Source organism: Gastrolobium bilobum, unplaced genomic scaffold, assembly GCF_033153095.1.
Source record: "Gastrolobium bilobum isolate Gb01-03AN ecotype WA unplaced genomic scaffold, APGP_CSIRO_Gbil_v1 utg85893, whole genome shotgun sequence".
Taxonomy (NCBI): domain Eukaryota; kingdom Viridiplantae; phylum Streptophyta; class Magnoliopsida; order Fabales; family Fabaceae; genus Gastrolobium; species Gastrolobium bilobum.
Genome location: NW_026898024.1, coordinates 3,423 through 19,472, shown reverse-complemented (window position 1 = coordinate 19,472; position 16,050 = coordinate 3,423). Strand labels below are relative to the sequence as shown.

Below are 16,050 nucleotides of genomic sequence, written 5' to 3'. Positions count from 1 at the left end.
TGGTCAGAGTAATCTCTCCATCCAACCAGTTATCTTTTCAAAATATGAGTTATAATTGTAAGAAATCTTTACAATAGAAAGCTGAATTCTCATGTTTAGTACATCATTTAAAAAAAAAGATGTTTCCACCCAAGAGTTGAGGATTGTTTTTGCTTCACCTTCCCACCCTTTCATTCTCATTGGGAGAGCTGACTCATTCATTAAATGCAATAAAATATTTGTGCCATACGAAATGCCCAAAATATATACTCTTCCATTACCAGGTGATGAATCAACCCCCACCATGTCACTGCTAACAACTGCCACTAACCGGCACCAACTTTCGTTCGCTACAACCGGTCACTGGAATCTGATCCCCCTCCACCTCTGCTAGTGGTTAGACAGTGACAAAACTATAGCCATCACCACCAACCATTGAAATCTTACCACCTACCCACAATTGACCCTAGTAGACAACTCTAACCGCCATTGCCAATCACCGAAATCCGGCCACCCTTTTCCCAACGACTAGCATTCGATGACAGCCACCAACAAACAGATTAGTTCCCAAGATTGATGATAGCAACCAATAAACATTCGTTCCTACTTCCTAGGAATGTTTTGGTCAAACAAACAGGGTAATCATAATTCCTATAATTTCATTGTTGATAATATCACTCCCGAATATATTCATTCCTATTGCATGACACCATCATGTTCTCAAAGGAAACTTTAAGAAAATAATAATAGTAATAATTCAAATCCTAAAACTTCATGCATATACGCAAAGAAAAGCGTCAGCCATTCTCCCCCTTTTAATTGGCGATGCCCAAAAAAGACACTAGTCCACACCTCTAGTAAAGCTGAGGCCACTCTTATAAGAAGATGAATCTGTATCTGGTCACATGGAATGTAAGTACGGCAGGTACTCCTTGTTATCCAGCCAATGATTTACGTCCTACAACATATGGATGAATCTTCTGTAACGTGGATGTACCTTGAGGGAGTTGCAGCAGCAGGGAATGCTTTCAGGGTAATGTAAAATGATGAAAATGTTCTATTGTATTCGATGCACCTGCAACATCATTTTGACATCTCTCTTTGATGCTACATGGCATCCAATGATATTCTATGCTGGCAATTTTTAAAGTTACCATCAAAATTTAAAATTTATTTATCATAATATAAAAGTTATAACAGAGAATAACTGAAATTACTAGCAAGCATTATACCACATAAGAAGGTGTAACAGCCCGAAAAAATAATGTAGTAAAGAAAGTAGAATAAAAAAGAAAAAGAAAAATTGCAGCATGCAGTAACAGGAGCAAACAACTTCTCGTACAGAACAAATAATATTTACTTCTCGTACTGTCACAAGGAAATGTACAAGGCAAACGACTCATTTGGTTGTGCGTTCAAAGCAGTTTACCCTTGGGGACAAAAGAAAAATCACAAGGTGACAAATTTCTGAAAACTGTTTTCATGAATTTCCAGAAACAAGTTTGATTTCGAAGAAAATGAAGCTTCTTCTGTCTTTCTGTTTTAAGTTATACATTAGAATATAGAAAATAAAAACTTGTTTGGAGAAGTTCTCCGTCAATTTGAAGTTCTAACTATATTTTTTATTTTAAATATATTTTTTAGTAAGAGATCCTTAAAATCCAGAGCTAAAGGAGGGGCCCTAAAAGTCCAGGGCTACTTTAAAGATGATAGAGCATATGTAACACTTCGTGAAATTCGGTCATGTATTGGCTCCTGCGAGAAGAAATTAACTTATATCAGTATTGATTACATTATAAATATAATTAAAAAAAAGAATATTGGTATATGGATTACCTCGGTCAATAGCATCTCAAACTTTGATTTTGTTATAGTCTCATACAAGAAAATATATCTGTCCAGAAGAATAGTATAATGCTCATTTAAACGAACAAGGCATAAAATTTTGTACTCAAAATCCACCATAAGTTGATTCACGCAATTTAGATCTATGTAAAGAAGCATAAATAGGACAGACATGTCATGAAAGTAGGACACCGAAACTGTAATGATCACTGTATCATGAGAAACGTGCTAATTAGTGGCAACACTTTTGCACCATTGATAGCATATATGCATAGTAAGAACAGGTCGGAATTTTTCTTCACATACAATGGGAAAACAATGTAACCGTTTTTTTAATCACCTTATGTGGCAATATGTTGTGTCAGAAAGAGAGAGAGAGAGAGAGAAATTCTCCTACTTGAGTTCTGATGAAGCATTTAAGCAAATACAACTTTCAACCTCTTCTAAATCATTCGTAATGAAACAAGCTATAAGGTAAAAAAGTTGAAAAGAAACCATTCATGTAACCAAAAATAAATACATAGAAACCGGCAGTTTAAAGCTAGTATCTACATAGGGCACCAATTGCTAGTCGTAACAAATACATTTTGGCATGGAAGAACTTAGCCAGCTTAAAAATGATAAGCAAAAGCAGGTTCAGACAATGAATGCAAAACGGAGAGGAGATTAATGATCTCCCATTACTTTGTAATTTTATTTTTCAATTTTTATAATGGAGGATCCCTTATCCTCCAAAATGTATTTCTTCTATTATTAAAAGAAAGAAAGAGGACAATACATGCCACTATTCTTCTACTCCTACTCCAAATTGTACATACAAACTAAACATACCATGGTTACAAATACGATGAAGCAAGCAACACTTGAATCTTTGCAATGTTCTTACAAAGAAAAATCAGAGCATAACTACTAAAGTACTAATAAGTCCTAAAGAAAAAAACCATAAACTCTGGGCTTTTTTTCTCAAAATAAGGTTCAAAACAAAATATATCAGTGTAAAAGGAACTAGTGCCAGTAGACATACCTCCAAGCCAATTCAAAAACAAGATCTTCAGGAGCATCAGGAAGGACCTAAATAAAATTCACCAGTGTGATTTGATTTATCTTTAAAGCCTACAAGCTGATTCATTAGCAGTAGAAAATATAAAATACCTCATCTTCATAGGGGTTGCAGTGACTTTTGAACCACAGCCTCAAGAACTCCTAAAAATCGAATTCCTAAATATTAGCATATTGATTATTATCCATAATTCATCAAAAAGACATAAATAGATGGAAGAGAATTCATCCACTAAATCTATACGCTAGCAATAAAAGCATAACTCACTATGTAGAAAACAACAAAGGTAATGATACACATAAAATACCTTATCAACATTTTCAGGCTCAAGACCATTTTGAAAGCGCTCCAAGTAAGAATTGGCAATCCAATATCTACTTGAATCAGGAGTATGGACCTGAAGTAGGGAATGAAATTTTTTTATCACATATTTATATACTTAAAATCTTTGAGTGCATGTAAGAATCCAGTATGCAAGGGATAGCATTGAACCTCATCAATTAACAGAATTGAACCATCATTTGCCTTCCCAAATTCATACTTGGTATCTACCAATATGAGGCCATGTTCCAAAGCCACTTGCTGTAAAGTCAATCAAAAGGAGAAGTCAAAGAGACAATAAAGCAAGAGAAAAATAACTTCATAGATGTCAAAATATATTATGCACACAGGACTGAGTAACCAATCAACGGATCAACCACATAATCCATGAGGGGCTATCAAAAAAATGACTTGGGAACACTAAGTACCTTGGATAAGAAGATCGTATAATCAAGATTTTCTCACTAGTCAGTAATAATTTGCACACAAATCTCAATCCCTTATTGTGGAAAAGATAAATTTATATGGTAGGAGGTGAGATTATTAGAAATACATGGAAGCTGTTTGAGTGGGTTGCATTTCTTGAAGATGCAAACTTGTCTCTCGAGAAACATTTTTCAATAGTCTCACAGATGAGAACGACTGAATTTATATTTGTGCTGTTGGATTATGATGGTAACTTCTGTGTCTGAATAATGTACATAAAATGGTTTGATGTAATGATGATTGAAAGTCTGAAACAAGTTACATGATACTTATGTAAATTTTTAATTGTCAACCTGTCTTAGACATATCTTTTATCATGTACGACAAAGACCCTTTGTCAAATGATGAATGTAAGTTGGATAAATATGTTTTGTTCAAATATTAAATGTTTAGAGACAAATTCCCCGATAACATGCTTACCAAAATTGAGAACATACGCATCTAAATTCAACATTAAGGAAGAAGAAACATGAAAAAGTAAGATATAAAAATATCAGTAATATTTTTAAGTATAAGGATTCGAGTGGGAAAAGGTTTTCGTTGTTGTGGAGATGGTTGTATGCAGTAAGGATTTGGATCCCCAACTGTTCATATGGGTATCCTGTTCCCAACTTCTCTGTTTCCTCTAGTATGCATGACAAAGACAAATAGAGAATATGGGAACAGAGCTAGCTATTCAACGTATACACATATTCAATATTTTGAAGAATGGTACATCCCTGTACCGTATGCACTTCGTAAGAAGTTTAGAAAGGCTCAAGAAAGCTCTAGGACAATGGGGTCTTCCTTAAAAAAAGAAGACGAACCTTTTAGAAATTACTGTATATTTGTTTAGAATATAACATTCTGCTAAGTTCTGCACCAAATATCTGAAAAATATAGATATAATTTCCTATGGAATAAGAAAAGCCTTTTAATGGTTTTTCCCTGAAAGAGAACCACCCATATCTTAATCAAAGGTGTAACAACTTGAAAGAAAATATTTGAAACCCTACATCATTGAGTAACATGGAAATCTGTTCCTGAGCACAACAATCTTTACATTGTCCACTGTTGGTAGCACACACAGCATTGACAAATTAAACCATATCACTTTAATGCTATTTTTTTTTTCAGTATGTAAATGACTGTCTAATACACAAACTAAATAAAATGCCGTCTTAGAGTTATACTGTCACATTATTTAAACAATTATTTCTTTTCCAGTGCAAGAGGAAAAATATATATCATATGCTACAAGTGTGATATTACTGGCTAGAATGAGAAGACACTTCATTACTTCCTGTATTTCCCGAATTTGACAATGACCTAGGCAAAGAAGCTTAGTACCTGTCCATATTCAAACAAGCTTAATGCTTTTTCACTCACTTCTACATAATCAGCTCGTGTCATCAGTCCGCTTTCAACAATCTGCAAGGAAAATGTATCATAAAAAAGTAAGAATTTGGTATAAAAAATGTTATGAAAAGACTATTCATTTTCTGGAAGTTCATTATCACACCTCACTTACTCCGAGAAGAATGTATATTGCATGAATATTCTATTAATAATCATATGGGAAATCTTAGGCTTTTAAGTCATTCTTCCTTTTATCAATTTGCTGGTTGGTCCACCTAAATCTGTAATCATATCGCTTATTATCTCTGTTTAGCAGAATGAGCTTAACTGATCTTGATTGACATTTTCAAAGATATAGTGATATAAAAAATGCAATAAACCAATCTGAAAGGAAAACGACATTGATGATTTAGTATAAGGATCCCTTCTTTTAGAAAGGGGAACGCGGGGGGGAACTAATTGGTAATGCACGACAATATTATAAGAGAAATAGTCCCCTGTTCTTGTGTATTTTATCTATCCAATTTTATGTTCGGATAAATGGATTAGCCTAATGGAAAATAGCTTCACTACTCTCCTACTGTCTCATTTTCCCACCAATTCCAACATTTGTGCTTATTTCTTCTGCCTATGAAGCTCATCCTTTGCCATAACTTCAGTCATAATGAAAAAGCTAGTTGCAAATGATAATAGTAGTCATCATACCTCATCTGGAGTGACAGGAACATCATGATCCTCAGCCTTGGTTGTTGGAGTGAGTATATTTTTGGGCAACTTTTGATTTTTTACCATTCCTGTCATGTGTTAATATCCTATTACACAAGGAGGGGAAAATTGAGAATGAGACACAAATTAGAAAACTCACCATCTGGGAGGACATTTCCACAATAGTTACGAACGCCTTTATTGTATACTGTCCATAATGATGTGTCGGTACTTCCAGTGACAAACCCTCTAACTACAAACCAGTAAAATAGGTGTCAATGGATGGTTGCTATAACCCTCATTTTCCATTTTTAAAAGATTCAAATATTTTACAACACTTTGAAATAACAAGAATTTTAAGTTTGAAGAAGAAGAAAAGGAACAAGAAGACAACATGCGGATCTTCAGCCAAAATAAATTTCGATAATTAAGAACGGTGACTTTTATCCTGATTACTCTTTCAATATTTATAAGGATCTTCAGACACTAATATTTATAGATATTCTTCCAAAGTAATTAAACAAAAAAAAGTCTTCCAAGCTTGTATCCAAAACATATATTCTCATTTTCCCCCCTAGTTATCTTTTCTGAACCAAAATAAAACCTCTCTACAACCTATATTAAACAATATCTCCAGTGCAGTAAGATATATGTCTAATAAGAGACTCCAGTTTAATATGCCAATCAACAATCATTGTAGCATTCAAAGCCATTTAATAAGATGTCACAGTAATAAATAACCAGAAAAATATAGGCAACTTTGTTATTTTTCCCCACTACCCATAAAATAGCATTTGCATTTGCAATAAGAAATTCAATTATATGATGATTCTGTATTTAAGTCCCGACACATCATAAGACAACTCTGATCCCCACTCACTCCAATAAAAACAAAACCTGCCTCCTCAAATTCTGTTCTTACCTTAGATAATATGATATTACAAAACAAAATTAAAACGAAAAAAAAAGAGAGCATCAAATTTGTGCATGGTAATTCTTCAACGCCTGTTTTTTACAGAGAGCATCAAATTCGCAAATTAGTAAAGGAGGTGAATGACGCCTTCATTGAGTCATACAGTATTGGTGTAGTAAAAAAACCGATTGTTCAAAACATTGTTTGGCAATTCCCCATGGCGAATTTTGCTAAGGTAAATTGTGATGGTGATGCGCATGGCAACCCGGGTCTAGCTTCTTGTCGAGGTGTTATGCGAAATGATCAAGGAAATTGGATTGTGGGTTTTGCTTATAAGCTTGGTGTTTGTAGTTCCTTCAAAGGAGAGTTGTGGGGTGTACTACAGGGTTTGCTTGGAGTTATGGGTATCCACAGATAATTATTGAAAGTGATTCTTCTGCTGTGATCACTGTGCTCACCAATCATGGTGTAGGAGCTCGTGAGGATCATCTGATCTCTCGTATACGGGTATGGCTTCGAAGCAATTGGATTGTTAGATTGCAACACACATTTCGAGAAGGCAACGTTTGTGCTAATTGGATGGAGAATTTTATTCTCAACAAAAGTGAGGGTTTGGATCATTTTATTAGTAGACAACCTCCACTGGTATCTGTCTGCTTCTCCAGGCTGATTTGGCTGCTTTGGGCAGGCCTCGTAGACTAGTCATTTAGTAGTTTTTGTTTTTGTTTTCTTTGTTGGGCTTTGGCCCTCTTTTCTACCAAAAAAAAAAAAGAAAAGAACCGTAATTAAAAGATTAACATAGTTTCTTTGAAGTTAAAGACAGAGTCAGAAACAAAAGGTGAAAAAAGAAATCTCAACCATAGAAAACGAATCAGCATCAATCAAGTCATTAAATAGGCAAATAAAAACTATTTGTATTAGCAAAAAAAAAAACTCACCAACAAACTCAACCGGGAAAACCGAACACTTCTTTGCTATTGTAACATTTTTATCTGGAGCCGATACAACAGCATTACAAACTATGTGCTTAGTTCTTTCAAACCACCACAAACTTGTCTCGTTAAGAACCTAAGATTGTAAGAGAAACAAAACAATCAGGATCACTGAATTCCACGTGTACAGAAACAATGCAACAGAATCACAAACCTAACCTGGCCTTTAAAGGGAATGGAAGCAAGAATCCTATCAAAGGCACTCTGGCGATCAGTGGTAACTAAAACAAGGTAATCTCCACTATCATAAATATCTCGAACCTAAAAATCATACAGTAAGCTATTTCTGAGTCCTAAGCACAAATTGCCAACAAATAAATAATTGATTCAAATATGCGCATACTTTGCCGCGGGTTTTGGACTTGAGAGCTGGAACTGTCAAATGAAGGTTAGTTTCGGAGAGGCAATTAGAGAGAGAGCTTGTTCCGATGGCGTCGAGGATTTGGTTTCTGCGAGTACCGTTGAGGAGAGTGTCCACAAAAGACGTTTGTTGTTGAACTTCTCTTCGCATCTCTGAAGCACAAATTGCTGTGCCTGGGAACTTGTTCGATTTCAAAGCGATTCTAGTTCTTGACCTAGAAACCGCCACTGAAATTGGATTTGCGGGTAGAATTTTGGTTTGGAGGGTTTTGGGAGGGTTTAACGCAGCCATCTTTTCACTGAACCGCTTCTCGTGTTTGGTTCGCGTAGCGTCTTAACAAGGTTAATTTGGAACTTCGATGATACACAATGTAGTGAATCATATGCTCGGAAAGAGAAAGAAAAGGTGCACATATGCTTTGGAATATTTTTTTAACGAAGAGGGTAATTTATTATTTAGATCTCTCATGAGTCATGATGATCAGGATTGGTTCATAAAATGCTAGATTGAAATTAATGTTAAACAAATTTGTTTATTATTAGTTAAAAGAATAGAAAAATATGTAATCATAATAAATTAATTCTAGATTGTAGTAAAAATCATCAAAACATAACCAATCACCAAACTGAATTCATAATTTTTATAAATATAATCAAAACAATTAGTAATTCATGAAAATTGTGAATTTAAAAAATTTTAAACCCAAAGTTTCTGGTTAGCTCATTACAAGTTGAGAGAAAAGTAAATTAATATGGATTGAATTTTGGTAACTTAAACCAGATTAATTGATAAGTCATGACTCAATTTAACAACTCCGGTATCAAGGTACAAGTGTTTACCCTCCTTTCGCTTTGAGTCAACTATGTATTATGGTAAAATAAGAATAAAAATTTCATGGATATATCTTAAACATAATTTACTAATAAAATTGATTCATGAATTTTTGCCCTCATTTTTACTCTCATGGCTCAAAGTATTCTGATCAAATCTGAAAAAAGAGAGGGATTTAGTGTGTCCTTTTAAAGGACGTAAATTATGTCCTTTTAAGCATAAATAGTTTTGTCAATAAAGAGAGGACAAATGGTATATTTTAATGGATAAGATATTGTGACACACAAATAATGTTACGCACAATGTTACGACCACATCTTAACCGTTGATTTTCGCCAATCAACGATTATCATTTATTACGAATTAATAATTAATTAATGAGTTTGATTTGAAAAATGATAACCGTTAATTAAATGTGGTCGTATTGTGCGTAACATTATTTGTGTGTCAGAATTAAAATTCTCTTTTTGTTTTTATTAGAAGAATGGGATGATTCTCTATAATTTAACCTTATCTTTGGATTGAGGGGAGAAAATGGAAGAAAGTTTTTAAAGTTTCAAATCTTTTATCAATTGACTGAAGAGAAAAAAAAATAAAGGAACTAAAATAATAGAAATAAAAAATTAAAAAAATTAGCGTCATCTTTTTTTTAATCTTTTCTCTCATTTTCTTCCATGTCATTAAAAAATTATTAGGGCCTCTTTGGATGGGTTTTTCTCTCTTCAAAAGTTGTTTTACTTCAGGAAAAAAAAAAGCATGTGTGGGAGAAATATGTTTGGGCGTCTACTTTTAAAAAGAGTAAAAGTCATAAAAAAAGTTAAAAATCTTTTTTTTTAAATGAAAATTTTAGCTTCTAAAAATAACATAAGTTAAAACACAAATATTTTTTAAAAATTTAAATAACTTTAACTTTTATAAAAAGTACTTCTAAAATAAATAAAATATAAAAATATTTTTTTTGAAAACTCATCCAAACAATCACTTATTCTCATAGAAGTGAAACAGAGTACTTTTATTATTATTGTGAATTTAAATTGGAATCAAGGAATGGGAACACCCATTTATCAAGTATATATTATTTTATTTTTTAAAAATTCCTGATATGAATTAAGAGAAATCAAATAAAGGAAATTCAAGAAAAAACAAAGTCAGGTATTGGATGAAGGAAATTCCTAAGATAGAAATTAAATAGAAATTAGGGAACAAATTAGGGAGAAAGTCAAGAAGAATATCAGAAATTTGTGTAAGGAAAAAAGTCCAATATGATGACAATATTGAATGGTAATTAACCTGGTATTGACCAATCATAAAGGGGGAATAAATACCAATGATTTTCAGATTTCAAATTTGAATTACCATTTCAAAATCCAAGTTAAAGTTATTCATTAGTGTTCAATGTTAAGATGAAAAAAGGTAATTAATTTCGTGTAATATTTAGTTAATATGATGACTATTAAATGGTAATTAATCTGGTATTGAACAATATAAAGAAGGGAATAAATACCAATAATTTCCAGAATTCAATATTTGGATTACCATTTCAAAATCCAAATTAAAGTTATTCATTAGTTTTTTAAAACAGTTCCTACTTTATACACGTTCAATGCTTTTTCTTATATAATTTGACGATATTCATTTTTTTTTTCTTACTAGTTCATTATTTTTCTTACCTAATTTGACCCTGTTGATTTTTTTATTCCATAACATGTAATTTGTTATTCCCATGGGATTGGCGGTATCAGATTGATCAAAGTTAAGAGCAATATTAAAAAAAAACTTTTTATCTTTCTTTCTTTATTTTTTAACTTTTCAAAAATTTTAAAAATAGCAGAGGTGAAGATTAACGACCCGTTTGAATGAATTTTTTTTTCAAAAATTGCATTTTATAAGTAAAAAGATATATTTTTCACTATAAGTTATTTTAGATTTCTATTTAAAAAAAAGCAAAAATTACAGTTACTTATATAATTATATATAATAAATAAAATTTACTGAAATGTAACTGGGGCTCCGACCCTACCTAAGCATAATGTGGTTCCGCCACTGATGGGCAAGAAAACAAAAAAAAAAACCGTCTAACGTCCAAAAGAATGGCTCCACACAATGGCGGAGCCAGAATTTAACTTTAGTTGGGGCAAAAAATTTGACATGTCAAACATTTATCATAATTACACATACCTTTTATTTTTTAATAATATAATATATGATGATTTATATTATTCATTTAAAAACATATTCTGAGATCAATTAGAATAATGTTTGGTTCATTACTTATTATGTTGTGGGACGAAAGTGAAATTTTATGTTTGAAATGTTTATCGAAAAAGTTAGTGCATTTTTATATGTTTGCTTCGATATATAATCAACGACAATTAGGCTGCGCATGACAATCATTCTTATTCCTGGCACTGTTTCTGAAAAGGAATGATTCTTTTATATTTCTGTGCCTTGGAACAATTCTGAGAATCAGAATTACGTTTGTTAACATATTTTATTTTTATTCCGAGAATCAGAATTACGTTTGATAACACATTTTTTTTATTCCGATAATCAAAATTACGTTTGATAACATAATAAAAATCTATTTCTTTACTTTTGTTTATAGATTTCATCAACTGTATAAAATTGCAAATGACAATAGATTTTAACCGAAATACCAAATTTTATATTTAAAAAATTATATAAAAATTTATAATATTTTATTATATAGTTTTTTTTACGACAATTGCTGATATGAATTAAGATAAATCAAATAAAGGAAATTCAAGAAAAACAAAGTGAGGTATTGGATGAAGGAAATTCCTAAGATAGAAATTAAATAGAAATTAGGGAACAAATTAGGGAGAAAGTCAAGAAGAATATCAGAAAATTATGTAAGGAAAAAAGTCCAGTTTCGTTAATATGATGACAATATTGAATGGTAATTAACCTGGTATTGACCAATCATAAATGGAGAATAAATACCAATGATTTTCAGAATTCAAATTTGAATTACCTTTTCAAAATCCAAGTTAAAGTTATTCATTAGTATTTTATAACAACTCCTATTTTATGCATGTTCAATGTTAATATGATGACAATATTGAACGGTAATTAATATGATGAAAATGAGAAATGTGTGTAAGGAAAAAATCCAATTTGTTATTCCCATGGGATTGGCGTATCAGATTGGATCAAAGTTAAGAGCAATATTACAAAAAAAGCTTTTTTTCTTCTTTTTTTTTTTTTAACTTTTCAACAATTTAAAAAATAGCAGAGGTGAAAATTAAGGACTTGTTTGAATGAATTCTTTTTTTCAAAAACTGCATTTTTAAGGAAAAAAATATTTTTCACTATACGTTAGTTGCGATTTCTATTTAAAAAAAGCATAAATTGCAAAAAAGTCAAACATTTATGTGAAATTTGTTGACTATTGAATGGTAATTAATATGATGAAAATGAGAAACGTGTGTAAGGAGAAAAGTCCAATTTCATTAATATGATAACTATTAAATGGTAATTAATCTGGTATTGAACAATATAAAGAAGGGAATAATACCAATAATTTCCAGAATTCAATATTTCGATTACCGTTTCAAAATCCAAATTAAAGTTATTCATTAGTTTTTTAAAACAGTTCCTACTTTATACACGTTCAATGCTTTTTCTTATATAATTTGACGATATTCATTTTTTTTTCTTACTAGTTCATTATTTTTCTTACCTAATTTGACCCTCTTGATTTTTTTATTCCACTGATTGAGAAAAAATTTTAAAATCGTAATCAAATTCACCCCTTGAAATAGTGACGCACGCACGAGAACATAAAACAATGAACTGGAACATCCTATATTAAAGGAAACAACGTTAGCTAAGCAAAAAGAGTGTGACTCTCAGAGAGTACCCGTCTTCTTTCTTTCTTTTTTCTATGCTTGTCGTTCGCGCATTCCCCTAAAACTTTGATAGCAGATTTTTAGGGTTTCAGTCCCTGATTGAGAAATTACGTCGTAATAGTTTCCCAATTTGCAACTTTTTTCTCATTGCTTATACTCTCCACAACGCATTACAGGATCATTGGTTGGGATTGCGAAGGTTTATTTCTTTTTCTTTCTATGTTCTGGCATCTTCTTGTCTTGTCTTGCAGGGGTCTCGTGATGTGATGGCGCTTTTTGGCGCCATTACGTTGCGAAAAAGCTTCGGGGTCCGATTTACTTTCTTGAAGTTTAATATTTGTGTTTGGATGCTTTCCTTGTGGTTTTGCGTTCATTCATGATCAATCTGACTAGAATTCGTTGACTGATCTTTCTCTATTTTGACTGCAGAATTGTGTCTTGCGGCAAAAATAGGATTTTGCACACTGGGTACGTGATCAACACAAAGATTGGTGTTGCGTTGGTACTTTACTGATAGATGCTATGAGGATGAAAAGGAAAGGAAGTGAGTGTGACGAGTCCTCGAAATTGACTGACATTTTGAGATCCAATCATGGGTCTCCGTCGTCCAATTTTGAGACCCATTATTCGATGGAAGATTGTTCGAGGTTGAAGAAGAGGTGTAGAGGAAATACTAAGATAGACTCAACTGGTTCCTACAAGAGTAGGGTGGCGGGTTTTGCCACTGCTCCTCCTTGTGGGACATTGTCTCTGATGACCGCGGGAAGAGGCCTAAAGAGGAAGATAGGTTGCATTGACGTGGCTACCCAGATGGGGAGGAAGAACAAGATTGAAGATGATTATGTTACTGGGGTGACCGAGGGAAGAGGCCTAAAGAGGAAGATAGATTGCATTGACGTGGCTACCCAGATGGGGAGGAAGAACAAGATTGAAGATGATTATGTTACTGGGGTGACGATCGGGCAAGGAAAGTATGGATCTGTTTCGTTGTGTAGGTCTCTTGTTGGTGTCGCGGAGTATGCGTGTAAGACTCTGAAGAAGGGGGATGAGACTGTTTACAGGGAGGTGGAGATAATGCAGCACTTGTCTGGGCATCCTGGGGTTGTGACTCTGCTCGCAGTGTATGAGGAAGCTGATTGCTCTCATCTGGTGATGGAATTGTGCTCTGGGGGAAGACTTGTCGACCAGATGTTTAGGGAGGGCCCTTGTTCTGAACAGCGGGCTCCTAATATACTTAAGGAAGTGATGTTGGTCATCAAGTATTGTCATGATATGGGAGTTGTGCACAGAGATATCAAGCCTGAGAATATTCTGCTTACTGCTTCGGGGGAATAAAGCTTGCTGATTTTGGCCTGGCCATGAGAATTTCTAAGGGTAATATGTTAAACCTGTTTGGATGATCTTCTTTTTTTGTTATCCTATGGTATATATATGTGTGCTAACTTCTATGAATAGAATCCTTACACAACCTGCCTTGTGTAAAATTCCATCCTAGTCATTCTGTTAATAAAAAATGTCTAGGCAAGTTTGAAGAAGTTCATCATGATGAGCTTTCAATGGAATTGTACTTTACTAATGTTACCCTGTACATAGGAGTAAAAATTGGAGAGTTCAGATGGTCATCTCCCTTAAGTTTACTATGTTCAGTATTTAATTAAATTCTAGTGGTCTAAGAATAAGAGGTCCTAGAGAAAATGCTTATAATAGTTTGAAGCTAACCATTCCTACTCTAAGGTCACTTTGTTTAATTTTTAAGCATTTAAAAATATCAGTAATTCAATTGACATATATATAAATACACACACATAAGTAAAAGATACATACATGAGTCATTTATGTTGTTTATGCATAGCCTCATTGTCTAGAAATTTGCATTGCAGGTCAGAACTTGACGGGTTTGGCTGGGAGCCCTGCATATGTTGCACCAGAAGTGTTGTTGGGGAGATACTCAGAAAAGGCGGATATATGGAGTGCTGGAGTGCTCCTGCATGCTCTGTTGGTTGGTGTTCTTCCATTTAAAGGGGATTCACAAGAAGCAGTTTTTGAGGCTATTAAGAATTCCAAGCTAGATTTCCAAACCGGGATGTGGGAATCAATATCTAAACCTGCACGAGATCTTGTTGGGAGAATGCTGACAAGGGATATTTCAGCAAGGATAACAGCTGATGAAGTACTTAGTAAGTTTATGATAGATTATTAATGTTTTGTAGCGTGCTTTATCTCTCTTCCTCAATGATGAATACACCAAAGACTAGTTGTATTTGGTCTGATTTTTTTTTTTTTAATCTTGAAATAATTAAAATTAGAAATTTCCAAGTTTTGTTGAAAAGTATCTTTGCCTTTCACATGAATTCTTAATAATTAGAAGGATTGCCTTGTGTTGGTTGGGATAACAGTGGGAATCTGTTAATTCTCACTTACTTTTGTTAGTTTTTATTATGTGTTCTTCTATGTGGTTGAGGCTCTCTTTTTCTCCCTAATGTTTTTAAACAGGAAATAAAATGACAGTACTTTTAGAGAGAGAGCTTGTTCCGATGGCGTCGAGGATTTGGTTTCTGCGAGTACCGTTGAGGAGAGTGTCCACAAAAGACGTTTGTTGTTGAACTTCTCTTCGCATCTCTGAAGCACAAATTGATGTGCCTGGGAACTTGTTCGATTTCAAAGCGATTCTAGTTCTTGACCTAGAAACCGCCACTGAAATTGGATTTGCGGGTAGAATTTTGGTTTGGAGGGTTTTGGGAGGGTTTAACGCAGCCATCTTTTCACTGAACCGCTTCTCGTGTTTGGTTCGCGTAGCGTCTTAACAAGGTTAATTTGGAACTTCGATGATACATAATGTAGTGAATCATATGCTCGGAAAAAGAAAGAAAAGGTGCACATATGCTTTGGAATATTTTTTTAACGAAGAGGGTAATTTATTATTTAGATCTCTCATGAGTCATGATGATCAGGATTGGTTCATAAAATGCTAGATTGAAATTAATGTTAAACAAATTTGTTTATTATTAGTTAAAAGAATAGAAAAATATGTAATCATAATAAATTAATTCTAGATTGTAGTAAAAATCATCAAAACATAACCAATCACCAAACTGAATTCATAATTTTTATAAATATAATCAAAACAATTAGTAATTCATGAAAATTGTGAATTTAAAAAATTTTAAACCCAAAGTTTCTGGTTAGCTCATTACAAGTTGAGAGAAAAGTAAATTAATATGGATTGAATTTTGGTAACTTAAACCAGATTAATTGATAAGTCATGACTCAATTTAACAACTCCGGTATCAAGGTACAAGTGTTTACCCTCCTTTCGCTTTGAGTCAACTATGTATTATGGTAAAATA

General features: G+C 33.1%; 1 protein-coding gene and 1 pseudogene across 2 annotated transcripts; one reads left to right on the top strand and one right to left on the bottom strand.

The window, feature by feature from the left end:
- Nucleotides 1–1,214: 1,214 nt before the first annotated feature.
- LOC133312282 (phosphoribosylaminoimidazole-succinocarboxamide synthase, chloroplastic) lies at nucleotides 1,215–8,399 on the bottom strand. Of its 2 annotated transcripts, XM_061513456.1 has the most exons (12): nucleotides 7,983–8,399; nucleotides 7,799–7,900; nucleotides 7,586–7,715; nucleotides 5,895–5,987; nucleotides 5,735–5,823; nucleotides 5,021–5,101; nucleotides 3,377–3,466; nucleotides 3,192–3,281; nucleotides 2,977–3,027; nucleotides 2,849–2,895; nucleotides 1,816–1,873; nucleotides 1,215–1,734 (listed from the first exon to the last, which is right to left on the bottom strand). In XM_061513456.1, the coding sequence occupies exons 1-12, from the start codon at nucleotides 8,289–8,291 to the stop codon at nucleotides 1,675–1,677; spliced, it is 1,200 nt and encodes a 399-aa protein (XP_061369440.1). In that variant the 5' UTR covers nucleotides 8,292–8,399; the 3' UTR covers nucleotides 1,215–1,674. The 2 variants fall into 2 exon arrangements, 1 of the variants encoding a protein (XP_061369440.1); XR_009751656.1 differs by lacking the exon at nucleotides 1,215–1,734 and having other exon boundaries at nucleotides 1,855–1,873; nucleotides 2,977–3,042.
- Nucleotides 8,400–13,225: 4,826 nt separating this feature from the next.
- On the top strand, nucleotides 13,226–14,904 carry LOC133312283 (serine/threonine-protein kinase PEPKR2-like; annotated as a pseudogene).
- Nucleotides 14,905–16,050: the final 1,146 nt, after the last annotated feature.

Bases quoted from the DNA above. Each gene is read 5' to 3' on its own strand.
- LOC133312282 (XM_061513456.1), bottom strand. From the start codon at position 8,291: ATGGCTGCGTTAAACCCTCCCAAAACCCTCCAAACCAAAATTCTACCC. The intron at 7,716-7,798 runs GTTAGGTTTGTG...TTACAATCTTAG, and splicing joins CCATTCCCTTTAAAGGCCAG to GTTCTTAACGAGACAAGTTT. The intron at 1,874-2,848 runs GTATGTCTACTG...TCTTCTGGACAG, and splicing joins GTTTTTGAATTGGCTTGGAG to ATATATTTTCTTGTATGAGA.